The 13327-nt window shown below is 43.2% G+C and overlaps 1 protein-coding gene across 3 annotated transcripts in view; it reads right to left on the reverse strand.

Moving 5' to 3' along the window:
• Positions 1-653: 653 nt before the first annotated feature.
• LOC115199743 (rho-related BTB domain-containing protein 2) overlaps positions 654-13327 on the reverse strand; it is an 87350-nt gene continuing 74676 nt past the window's right edge. For all 3 annotated transcript variants that reach the window (XM_029762138.1, XM_029762137.1, XM_029762139.1), the window contains 3 exons: positions 3584-3823; positions 3123-3228; positions 654-2884 (listed from right to left, as the gene is read on the reverse strand). In XM_029762138.1, the coding sequence (XP_029617998.1) occupies positions 2706-2884; positions 3123-3228; positions 3584-3823 (525 nt within the window). In that variant the 3' untranslated portion in view covers positions 654-2705. The remainder of the gene's footprint in view (positions 2885-3122; positions 3229-3583; positions 3824-13327) is intronic.

Consider the following 13327-nt stretch of genomic DNA (forward strand, 5'->3'; position numbering starts at 1 on the left):
GGGGAAGACGAGGGAGAGGCCTGCCTCTCTGGCCTGGGTGGGTGGGTGAGACTGGGTGTGTAAGCATTAACAGAGACTGAATCAATCAGCTCTACTATTATCCTTTGCGGAACCTGTCTGCAACTGTATACCACTACCTTACACTGTATATTTTGAGTATACTCCGCTTCCTAATAGTGGATGTGCACTTCCATGAGGGAAGGCTTTGTAGGGCATGTCTACCATTAGTAAGACAACTTTAATAGCTCATCCTTGGGGCATTGAAAGGTGTCATGGAAGTCAAATATCTCTATGTCCCCAATATCCTAGTCCGAAATAGGGGCGTAAGGACTATTTCAGTGTTCCAATTCAAATCTTTTTGGGGGGTAAAATCAGCCCAATTCTCACTTGGGTCTCGTGAGATCCTATCGCATAGCTATTTCAGTAGCTGTTGATGACTAGGACACGCATCCCGTGAAGAAAAGCTAAAAAAAAAACGAGAGCCACGTTTCACGCCATCCATCTATCTCCCACAGTCACCTGGGTAAAGCCGGGGGTGGAAATCTCAAACCCACAAATAGAACAAAGGTGGTAAAGAAAAGCGTGTTACAAAGTCTTCTTTTTTTCACATAACTACCACTTTTGTGCAAAAAGAAGGCAATAAAATACAGTAATAATGCTTTGTTAGTTATTGTTTTCTTCTTCCAACATGCCTGTTGTAATAATACAATATCTTGGATTAATTAAGATCTTGAAGGTGCAGTGGGTTATTAAGATGTTCTCAGCAGTCCAAAATCCAACTCCGTAGCATTCAACCTAAAGACAGAACTACACATTCCCTTTGTTAACAAATGATTGAAGCAGCACACTCCCTCACAATGAAAACAGAACTGCACTCTGCAGCGCAAGAGATTGAAAGCAAGTGAAATATTTGGTCTAATACAGCATTGAAAACTACAGCATGTAGTTAAATAAATGGAAAGATTCAACTTTAAAGCGTAGCTCTACTCACACTGAAAAGACCAACATTGAAATTCATAATACTATGAATATATTCACTAACGTAGTCTATTAGACACCGTTGAAAATGAAAAAAATAACCCTAGTGTATCACATCTGAATGTAACACTATATGTGTAGATTGAAAGATTTCCGTATATTAACACTGATGATGGACTGGGCAGACATAAACCCCCCAAAAATAGTGGACCGAAAAGACAGGTACAAGTGTAAATTGTGTGTGTGCATGTATGTATGTATGTTTAACTGTGTGTGTCATAAACATACTGTTTTTAGTGGACATCCTGAGCAACATTTTCAATTCCAGCTAAAGGAGTAGAAGTCCTGCAGTGACACCTGGGTTTTACCTGACATTGCAGCTTTATAAAAACATGCTGAGATGGATCAAAAAGTTATCTTCCTCTATTCCTAATACCTTATTCCCTTCCCCCCCATATTTGCCATGTTATGGAGGAGGCAAGGAGAGGATGGCAAGGAGACAAGATGGAGAGAACATGTCACAGCTTCATTTTTTTGGTATAATACATGTGCTTTCAACACTCAGTGAGGACAAAAGACTACAGTTGACTTTCAAATACAGCTGTAATAAAATAAAGTTAAAATAAACTAGAACTTAAGGATATATGCAGGCAGGGGAGAAAACTCCTGTTTGCTCGCGGTGAGGGTTGATGATAGAACCCTGAGCAGTGCTGCCCCCTGTGGTACGGGGGAGTTAAGGCAAGCTGGCTGAGGGGCACCCTAGTGGTCAATTAAGACAGAGCAAGAAGAAATCTGTTCAGTTCGGCTTCTTACTCCCTCCCATGGCAGTGGTTTGAAATAGCCCTCTGATCCAGAATTGCTATCAAGTGTTCACTTTGAATGTCATTGAGGGGGATTTGTTAAGCACTGTTGGCCTCTCCTCTTGGTGTTATGTGGGGGATCACGATGGGTGCTTGAACCACAAACCACCACCTTTGCTTGAGCTGGTACCTAAACCCAGACTACCACGTCTACTGCCCCTCCCTTGCACAGCTGATTCTAGAACAGTCTAGGGCAACATTTGGGATTCAAACCTCCAACATGGAGCTTCACTGGGATGAAACCCGGGAGAAAACAAAATGGTGTCAAACCTGTCCAAAGTGGAGGACAAAGTATGTGGGAGAGAAGTCAGACAGGCATAGGTGGTGGTCAGAGACTCTGAGGCAAAACACCCAACTCTGGGATGGGCTCTACTCTAATTTCAAATCCCTAAGCGAAATAAAACCAAACAAAGCATCCTTCCATGTGTGTTGAAGCAGAGCTGGCGCCCCCTGGCTGCTGGTCTTGTCCAGTGTGCTAACAGTCTAATAGACGTGAAGGCAGAGGTAACCTCCCCATAGGGGAGTCTTAGCAGTGGTCTGTGGAATGGTCTTTAGCTTCTGTGTGACTGAGGGGCAAAGAGAGAGAGAGCCCTTTTGTTCCCAGTCTCGTCACCCCCAGGCTGGTGGGTGGATCTCAGGGGGAGGAGGCAGCACTGGACTTGTCACTGAGGCCCAGCGAGGTGAGACCATCTTGGGCACAGAGAACTGCCCAAGCCTGGTCTATACCCACCCACCCACACACAATCGTACAGAAGGGAGACTTGGCTCTCCCGTCATGGAGAGGTGGTAGACTCATAGCTGGCTTCCTCAGTCTGGGGTGAGGGGTGAGAGGTCAGAAGCAGGAGGAGTCATGGAGGGGTGACAGCCTCAGGAGATGTGGGGCGAGGAGGACGGGTGTCTCGAGAAGCACCAGCCTCTCTTGGTGCGCAGCTTGCGTAGAATCTCCTCCTCGCGCTCGCGCTCCTTCTGAGAGCGCAGGTAGCGGTCCTCCTCCTTCAGGAACCACACTGGAGGCCACCGCTGCTTCTCAAAGTGCCTCTGGTTTTCTACATGCAGAGAGAGAGGGGGGAGAGAACGTAAGACGTAAGATAAATAGATATAGAAAGAGAAAGAAAGCGTGAATATAAGGGACCAAAAAGTAACGTGAGAAACAAGTGAGAGATGGGGAGCGAAGTTGGGGATTGGAGGTGGGACTGGAGGTACAAAGCAGATGAAAAATGTAGAATAGAGCGGACGAGGAGACACACAAAGACGTAGAGAAGAGAGAGGCAATGCGGTCTGTACCTGGAGACATGACCTTCATGTCTTTAGGGAACTTGCGACAGACGCTGTTGTAGTTGGTGCAGATGTGATGGAGACACCAGGCAGACAACTGCTTGGCATTGTGGAACTGCAAGGGATGAATGAATAGGTGATCAGTCCATCAAAAAGGTCCAATGAAAAAAAAGACCTCAAACTTTCTTACTTTACAAATAAGAAAGATGAACTTGAATGGGAAGTGGACAAATGACTTTTAAAGATGAATGTCACCTGTCATTGTAGAACAAAGTTTCTACAGTTGGGTATCTGATATAGGCCTGAGCTATAGGGTGGTCCGATCCTTCTTTGATATCAATTAGAATGTTCTCTCCAGTGCAATAGTATTTTCCTAACAACAAAATGTAGTATTTGTATTATGTGTATTGCAGTAACAGTGTCGTCAGTACAACTGTCATTCAGAGTATACGGTACGTGTAAAGACTCACCTGAGCCAACTCCAGGTAAGCCAGCACCTGTCCGTCGATGTCCACCCCCTTCATCGCCCACTGGAGCAGCTCATTCACAGCATGCTGCTCTGTGAGGGCAACAAGGCGTGGCAGACACAGCCGGTTGGATAGGACGATAAGCTCAATAGGCTCCAGGTCAGGACAGGGGGAAAGCAGCCCACAGTACATGAACTCCAACACTGCACGCATACAGGAGCTACTGGTGTCAGGGATGGACACCTGGAGGAGGGGGAGAGGGGGAGGGAGGGGGGAGAAAGTTGGATAGAGAGATTCAAATTTTGTGAATTCGAAAATAATAATACTATGTCTTCTAAACTCAGCAAAAAAAGAAGTCCTCTCACTGTCAACTGCGTTTATTTTCAACAAACTTAACATGTGTAAATATTTGTATGAACATAACAAGATTCAACAATTGAGACATAAACTGAACAAGTTCCACAGATATGTGACTAAAAGAAATGTAATAATGTGTCCCTGAAGAAAGGGGGGGGGTCAAAATCAAAAGTTTTGTCAGTATCTGGTGTAGCCACCAGCTGCATTAAGTACTGCAGTGCATCTCCTCCTCATGGACTGCACCAGATTTGCCAGTTCTTGCTGCGAGATGTTACTCCACTCTTCCACCAACGCACACCTGCAAGTTCCCTGACATTTCTGGGGGGGATGGCCCTAGCCCTCACCCTCCTATCCAACTGGTCCCAGACGTGCTCAATGGGATTGAGATCCGGGATCTTCACTGGCCATGGCAGAACACTGACATTCCTGTCTTGCAGGAAGGAAATCACAGAACGAGCAGTATGGCTGGTGGCATTGTCATGCTGGAGGGTCATGTCAGGATGAGCCTGCAGGAAGGGTACCACATGAGGGAGGAGGATGTCTTCCCTGTAACACACAGCTTTGAGATTGCCTGCAATGACAATAAGCTCAGTCCGGTGATGCTGTGACACACCGCCCCAGACCATGATAGACCCTCCACCTCCAAATCGATCCCGCTCCAGAGTACAGGCCTCGGTGTAACGCTCATTCCTTCGACGATAAACGCGAATCCGACCATCACCCCTGGTGAGACAAAACCGCGACTAGTCAGTGAAGAGCACTTTTTGCCAGTCCTCTCTGGTCCAGCGACGGTGGGTTTGTGCCCATACGTTGTTCCCGGTGATGTCTGGTGAAGACCTGCCTTACAACAGGCCTACAAGCCCTCAGTCCAGCCTCTCTCAGTCTGCCGTGGACAGTCTGAGCACTGACGGAGGGATTGTGCGTTCCTGGTGTAACTCGAGCAGTTGTTGTTGCCATCCTGTACCTGTCCTGCAGGTGTGATGTTCGGATGCACTGATCCTTTGCTGGTGTTATTACACATGGTCTGCTGCCACTGCGAGGACGATCAGCTGTCCTTCCTGTCTCCCTATAGCGCTGTCTTAGGCGTCTCACAGTACGGACATAGCAATTTATTGCCCTGGACACATCTACAGTCCTCATGCCTCCTTGCAGCATGCCTAAGGCACATTCATGCAGATGAGCAGGGACCCTGGGCATCTTTCTTTTGGTGTTTTTCAGAGTCAGTAGAAAGGCCTATTTAGTGTCCTAAGTTTTCATAATTGTGACCTTAATTGCCTACCGTCTGTAAGCTGTTAGTGTCTTAATGACCGTTCCACAGGTGCATGTTCATTAATTGTTTATGTTTCATTGAACAAGCATGGGAAACAGTGTTAAAACCCTTTACAATGAAGATCTGTGGAGTTATTTGGAATTTTACGAATTATCTTTGAAAGACAGGATCCTGAAAAAGGGCAGTTTCTTTTTTTGCTGAGTTTAGTAGTTATTTAAGTGATAATGCCAGAGAAGCCAGTGTTTGGAGGATATATTTGCACTGGTGTTGTTAGGCCCGAGACTAAGTTTATGAGAACACATTTGTTTACATCCCTGTTATTGTGCATTTCTCCTTCGCCAAGATAATCCATCCAGTTGACAGGTGTGACATATCAAGAAAGTAATTAAACAGCAAGATCATTACACAGGTGTACCTTGTGCTGGGGACAATAAAAGGCCACTAAAATGTGCAGTTGTCACACAACAATACCACAGATGCCTCAAGTTCTGGTGGACATTCCTGCTCACTGAAGGAATGTCCACCAGAACTGTTGCCAGAGAATTGAATGTTCATTTCTCTACCATAATGTATGTTTTATAGAATTTGGCAGTATGTCCAATGGGCTTAACAACCGCACACCACATGTAATCAGCCCAGAACCACCACATCTGGCTTCTTTACCTGCGGGATCATCTGAGACCACCCGGACAGTTGATGAAACTGAGGAGTATTTGTCTGTAATAAAGCCCTTTTGTAAGGAAAAACTCCTTCTGATTGGCTCATGTGAAATCCATAGATTAGGGCCTATTAAATGTATTTCAATTGAGATATTTCCTTATATGAACTGTAAAATCATTGAGATTGTTGCACGTTGCATTTATATTTTTGTTCAGTATAGATTGATATATAGTCCTATACTGTATATAGATGTCCTAGCCTACCTCTTTCAGGTAATACATTCAATGCAGTATTAGCCTTATATTTAGGTAATTCATGATTGGTTATGAATAATAAACTTCTAACGTATAGCCTCTGTCTCTTGTGCAATACACTAGCACCTGTGCTCTGCTGGCCTCTCCTTAAAAAACGCTCCTTAGCTCTTGGAGTCCCATGCAGGAAAAGCTAGACTGAATAGCTTGCTGGACATCATTTTTTTAAAAATTTTTTGCATTTCTTATACCAAGACTATTCCAAGGGACACAAGCTGTTGTTTGCTGAATGTTAAATACAGCATCCCAATAGAACTCATGGGTAGTTTGAAAGAAGAGCGAACGCACGATGGCGGTAGGCTATAGCAGTTATTTATTCAGACCCATAACCATTCAATCTTGAGGAAGAAAAGTGAAAGACATCTGCATCTAATTCTAGTACTATATTATTCAAGGATGTCATTAGAATGATGAAGATAAGGACAACGAAACATATTTCATTTAACTGTTGAAAGCGAGGAAGGAAAGAAGCAACAAGAGAGAGAAAGAGGAGGTAGGCTAATAGCATTAGGGGAAACATTATGAAAGGTATATATGCGTCAACCTACTAATTATACAAATAGGCCCTATTATATTTCAAAATTAAAATCAAATTAAATAGCCTATACTTGTCACTTTGTAGGCCGCATGTGCTAAACCAGAAACGCATGTTTTCTTCTGCTTTATCATGGTTTGAACGACGTGTGTAATTCCAGTCCATACAATACAGTATAATACAATAGAGTAATACAGTTCACACTCAAAAATATTAGCCTACTGGAGATAGTTTCATGTATTTACCCAGGAGAGCTAGCCACATCTATGGGATTTTATGTTTTTCTTTCATGCGTAATGTGCAGTAGCCTACATCATATACAGTGCATTCGGAAAGTATTCAGACCCCTTCACTTTTTCCACATTTTGTTAAATTACAGCCTTATTCTAGAAGGGATTACATTTTTTTTTCACCTCAATCTACACATATTACCCCATAATGACAAAACAGAAAGAGATCATTTTTTTGCAAATGTAATAAACTGAAAAATGACATTTACATAAGTGCTTCACCGTAGGGATGGTGCCAGATTTCCTCCAGACGTGACACTTTGCAATCAGGCCAAAGAGTTCAATCTTGGTTCCATCAGACCAGAGAATCTTGTTTCTCATGTTCTGAGAGTCTTTAGGTGCCTTTTGACAAACTCCAAGCGGGCTGTCAAGTGCCTTTTACTGAGGAGGGGCTTCCATCAGGCCACCCTACCATAAAGGCCTGATTGGTGGAGTGCTGCAGAGATGGTTGTCTTTCTGGAAGGTTCTCCCTTCTCCGCAGAGGAACTCTGGGGCTCTGTCAGAGTGACCATCAGGTTCTTGGTCACCTCTCTGACCAAGGCCCTTCTCCCCCGATTGCTCATGGTGGTTCCAAACTTCTTCCATAAGAATGAGGGAGGCCACTGTGTTCTTGGGAACCTTCAATGCTGCAGAAATGTTTTGATACCCTTCTCCAGATCTATGCCTCGACACAATCTATGGACAATTTCTTTGACCTCATGGCTTGGTTTTTGCTCTGACATGCACTGTCAACTGTGGGTCCTTATATAGGCAGGTGTGTGCCTTTCCAAATCATGTCCAATCAATTTAATTTACCACAGGTGTACTCCAATCAAGTCTCAAGGATGATCAATGGAAACAGGATGCACCTGAGCTCAATTTTAAGTCTCATAGCAGAGGGTCTGATTACTTATGTAAATAAGATATCTGTTTAAACATTTTAATACATTTGCAAAAATGTCTACAAACCTGTTTTTGGTTATGGGGAATTATGTGTAGGCTCTGTACGGTATTTGGTCTTTTTTGGGCTTGTGCTCATTAAATACCATTAATGTAGGGCTCATAAAATGTATTTAATATATGGCTCATCAGGCTCAGGTAACATCAGGTTTGAATTTTTATGCCCTAATCAAATCCAGACATATTTATATGCTTTAATGCTTTTGAATGACACTCCCTGTTTTGACGAGAAATACCGGGTTACCCGGGAGAAAAGTGATTTATTCTCGGGAAGGAACATTTGTAAAATACCGGGAAAATATTCAACTCTAACCCCAACCTTCAATGTAAGGGCATGGGTGGGTGGATCTCGTAAGTAAAGTGATGTCAGAGTGATGTCACAGGAAGTAGCGTGGGGGAATGGGGTTGTGCAAGGTGAAGGGCAGTCCGTCTCCAGTTCGAGTAGAACCTTTTGATCCTGCCAGGGATGAAAGCCCCGACCTGCCAGGGGGGTGTTGACGCTAGCTAGCGCTGTAGCTAAGGGTAACAACCTCAAAGCACCCCAGAATAACCCCACTGGGCCAGTCACCCATAGAAGGCTTGGATGTCATTGTGGGACAGAGCTTGAAGCAGAGCTGTGGGATGGTCCGAGGAGAAAACACCTCTGACTGGACCATTTACGTAAGCACATCCAAAACGGAGCAGTACACACAAAAAGAAAAGCTAATGTGTCCCCATATCCGGATAAAACAAGTACAAAAGTACAGCTAGAGAAAATAAGGTAATATTCGCTCACTGTTTGCTTCTCACTGTGTCCTGCTCCAATAAGATTGTCTGTTGTTGGAGCAGTAGCACACAGGCTGACCAGAGCTACCCATACAGGCAGAACGGGCTGGGCTGAGGTACAATAGACATGTGGCTGTGTGGTTCTTTGAAGAGTTCGATTCAGGAAAACATTTAACCTCTCAGGCACATTGGATCAGTGTTCATTTTGTCAACAACGGCCATGAGGAAAAATACTCGTCAACAACCTATTTCTCCTGACTAAAACTACTATTCAGTATAGAAACAATGTTTAATCTCTCTCTTACTTTCATGTAGGCTATTCTCGCTTTGATCACATCAGAAGTTCTACTTTTCCATGTGATCTTCTATTCATTCATCTGTGTTGCCACTCTCGCGCCGCGGTCCTCGAATGCGAGTTGCGGTTGCCTTATTCTATGGGGAAAATGAATGCTATTTGTTGAATTTTAGGAGGACAGTAATCGTTTCGGGATTTTTGGAAAGCTCAAATTCTACCCTTTAAGGAAACCAACTTATTTACCCCCTTGTAGGTTATGACGGGGAGAAAATCAGAGCTGTTAATTGTATAATCTGTGGCCAAGGCTTTACGCCTATATGGTTAACTATGGCTGGCATTAGTTACAATCAGCAACAATATCAATGTTGCCAGCCAATCTATACGAGGGGATAGTAGGCCTAGTTGGACAAGGCCATCTGCCTAAATATTCATTATTTAATAGAAAAAAATACACTGACTATTATGTGACTAAAATGGTTGTGAATAAAACTAGACAAAAATGGTGACTGATAATTTATTTTATTTTTATTTATTTCACCTTTATTTAACCAGGTAGGCAAGTTGAGAACAAGTTCTCATTTACAATTGCGACCTGGCCAAGATAAAGCAATGACTAAAACTAACAAAGGATGAAATTACTAAAATGTGACTAAGACTAAAAGGTATTTTAAGACTAAAACTACATCTAAAACAGCTGCCAAAATGAACACTGCCACTGGAGAAAAGTGTCCGAGGAGAAGTTCTGTTAAGAAAAAGAAAATACCAGATTCATGAAGACTACTCTATCCTTAGTGCAGTGTATTAGTTGACGGTAGGCCATGACCCCCCCCCTCCATCTTGAAACTTGTTCAGAACCTGGAGAGGGTCCAAGTGTGTTTCTCTCCTGAGAGGAGAGCAAACAAAGGCACACTTATTCCCACAGCCACAGTGACGGCCAAGGAGTTACAGGGGGCGATTTTGGGAGGGATAGAAAGAGAACTGCTGGGACTGCAGATTGCAACACCGGACCATGGTAACCCCCTTCTCTTCATCTTCTCCCACCCGCCCTCACACACATGCGCACCCACAGCATATACCTTTTTTAAAACTTTGCACCACTCTGACCGCTAGGGGTTGTTAAGCAATAAGGCACAAGGGGTGTGGTATATGGCCAATATACCACAGCTAAGGGCTGTATCCAGGCACTTCGCAACATATGGTGGTGGAAAAAGTACCCAATTATCATACTTGAGTAAAAGTAAAGATATCTTAATAGAAAATGACTCAAGTAAAAGTGAAAGTCACCCAGCAATAGTCTAAAAGTATTCGGTTTTAAATATACTTAAGTATAAAAGTTAAAGTATAAATAATTTAAAATTGCTTATAATATGCACATCAGACAGATTTTTTACAGATAGCCAGGGGCACACTACAATAAGCATTTGTGTTTAGTGAGATCTGAGGCAGTAGGGATGACCACTCACTCTTGATAAGTGAGTGAATTAGACCATTTTCCTGTTCTGCTAAGCATTGAAAATTTAACAAGTACTTTTGGGTGTCAGGGAAAATGTATGGAGTAAAAAGTACATTATTTTCTTCAGGAATGTAGTGGAGTAAAAGTTGTCAAAAATATAAATAGTAAAGTACAGATATAAAAAAAACTACTTAAGTAGTACTTTAAAGTATTTTGAATGTTTTATTTTATTTAACTAGGCAAGTCAGTTAAGAACAAATTCTTATTTACAATGACGGCCTACCCCGGCCAAACCTGACGACGCTGGGCATTTGGGCGCCCCCTATGGGACTCCCAATCACGGCAGATGTGATGCTGCCTGGATTCGAACCAGGGACTACAGTGATGCCTCTTGCAGGGAGATACAGTGTCTTAGACCGCTGTGCCACTCGCGAGTTTACTTAAGTACTTTATACCACTGATATCAACAACCCCCCAAGGTGCCTTATTGCTATTATAAACTGGTTATCAATGTAATTAGAGCAGTAAAAATAACCGTTTTGTCATGCCCGTGGTATACGGTCTGACATATCATGGCTGTCAGCCAATCAGCATTCAGGGCTCGAACCACCCAGTTTATAATACATTATAACTGGGCTTAGCGTCAGATAAGTTGACCATGGTAGTGATTCAATTACAATTTTTGTTTTACATTTCATCCTTTCAGCCCAATATGTTGGTCAAAAGGTTGTATTAAAAGGAGAACAAGACATTTTAAAAAGTCTCAGAGCAGTCTCAACACCACTACTGAGCAATGCCATGTGGTCTAGCCAGGAGAGGGTTAGAGGTGGGTAGAGCTATGGGAACCACAGGGGTCCTTCCTCAGTCCCAGGGGTGCCCCTCACCTGCCTGTCTCTGTGCCAATTAGGAGAATGTCAGCATGGCAGTGACCCTTTATTATGGCAGACAGATCAAGGTAGAGACACAGGTGGACGCTCCTGTTCAAAGTTCTCTCGCACAGACAGAGGAGCGGGGGAATGAATGGACACAGCGCTAGTTCACCAGAGACAGGGAACGTTATGGGGACCCAGAGCAATTTAGGGATGATCTAGAGTTTTCTGTCATTCAGTATCCTTTCCCAACTCACCCTCGTTGGTTTAGGAAGTGATTGGTTGACAGAAAAAGAGGAAATGGAGACAAGTAACTTTAGAGAACACGACAGAGAAAAGGTAGCCGGGGGGGGTGAAAGTTGAAGTTAGCAGTGTCAAAATGTCAAACGGTACGTCGTCAGAAACCAAACCGCCGTTGCCACCACGAGAAAGATTTTGAAAGAGAAAGAGAGGAGAGCAAGAGGAGCTGGAGAGTGGTGGCAGTAATACCTCCTACCATTATACTTATGTTGCAAACGTACCCTGTCCCTCCCTCCCTCCCTTCCTTCACCCCTTTCATCGTGTCTCCTGTCACCGTTAGTCTTTTGTGAGAGGAATGTGACAGGCTTTCACACTCAACTAGCCGGAGATAAGCCACTGGGGCACACACACTCATATGGAAAACCACAGATGTTTTTATAGTTTTGTGATTTTTCTATAAGCTTTCATTTCTATTTGTTTTTTACATTTTTATTTTAAATTCTGTTGAGTTTCAGTTAGTTTTCAAACTTGATTTATACGTCTTTATTTAGTTAGAGTTTTATAAAATAATTTCTATTTCGTTTTTATATTTTTTAGTGTTACGGACAGAAAGTAGCCTTACGTGTGGGAGGCTAGGAGTCATTTATGTGTCGTAGTAGGCCTATAGTTTGTGTTTTTTGGGATGTCACTTCTTGCCACTGGGTGATGGGTCAAGTCATAAGTTTGGTTTGTAAGAAATACTTTGAGCTGATCCGGGAGGACCATGAACAACGAGCAGTAGGTACCAGTGTATATGGTTCCACTGCCACAGGTCTGTCCTGCAAGAACAAGTCCAGACGTCTTTAGAAAATGTTTATTACAGATAACAGTTCTTTAATGGATGACATCCTCATTCTGACCAGAGATTCTGTAGTGGTTACTACCGGCCTTAAGCCAGCAACTAAGGTTCCTTATTACAGCCATGGTCCTTCGACTCTACAACCTACCCCTATTTTCCAGTTAGGTTTAAATTATAAATCAATCTTAAAGTGACTTGGATTTAAAAGGATAATCGTCATTGTCCAACTCAGATTCAGACATTTCTGCCGCGCCGTTCAAAGCTACGGCCAGCTCTGGAGGTTGAGCAACGCATGCTGTGCCTTGTTGGAGGAGAGGGTGATAGAAGCAGGCTGATATGCCCATAAGCGAAACAGTCAGTCCTTTCTTGATCCATCGGTCGACACACAGGGTTATTTTTCATGGCTCTTTCAGAATCTCATTAACTACCCGAGTTGCTGTATCCATTTGCAAAACAATCAACCCGTTTACTCTAGCAGTGACAGGACTTTTACATTTGGGACCAAGTGTTTGGTAGAATTTTCTGAAGGCTGGCTCACCTCGTGGACTTGCCAGACTGGAAGAATAAATTAACCAGTGCTTCTTCTCTTTTTTTAAACTCATTTGAATTAAGGTTGTCACCTTTCTGCTCTTTTAATGCAAACTGCTAAAGTCGGTTGTCCTGACATGCAGCTACTAACAGCTGTTGGCTGTCTTACCTTGTCTTTATCCTAAAATTGATTGTATGATTCTTTGTGGGTGCTGTTCAGATGAACTATGATAAACTCCTTACTCATCATCAGAAGGGCATTCAAACCAAACTCTCCCACCAGGGAGGGGCTTATTGAGTTTATTGTTGGCAGGACCAGAATAGCAGTGTTTTCACAGCACCGCATGAACACGAAGAGTGAGTCTAAAAATGTGTGTGAAGGAAGTGAGAGCGGAGC

Source organism: Salmo trutta, chromosome 9, assembly GCF_901001165.1.
Source record: "Salmo trutta chromosome 9, fSalTru1.1, whole genome shotgun sequence".
Taxonomy (NCBI): domain Eukaryota; kingdom Metazoa; phylum Chordata; class Actinopteri; order Salmoniformes; family Salmonidae; genus Salmo; species Salmo trutta.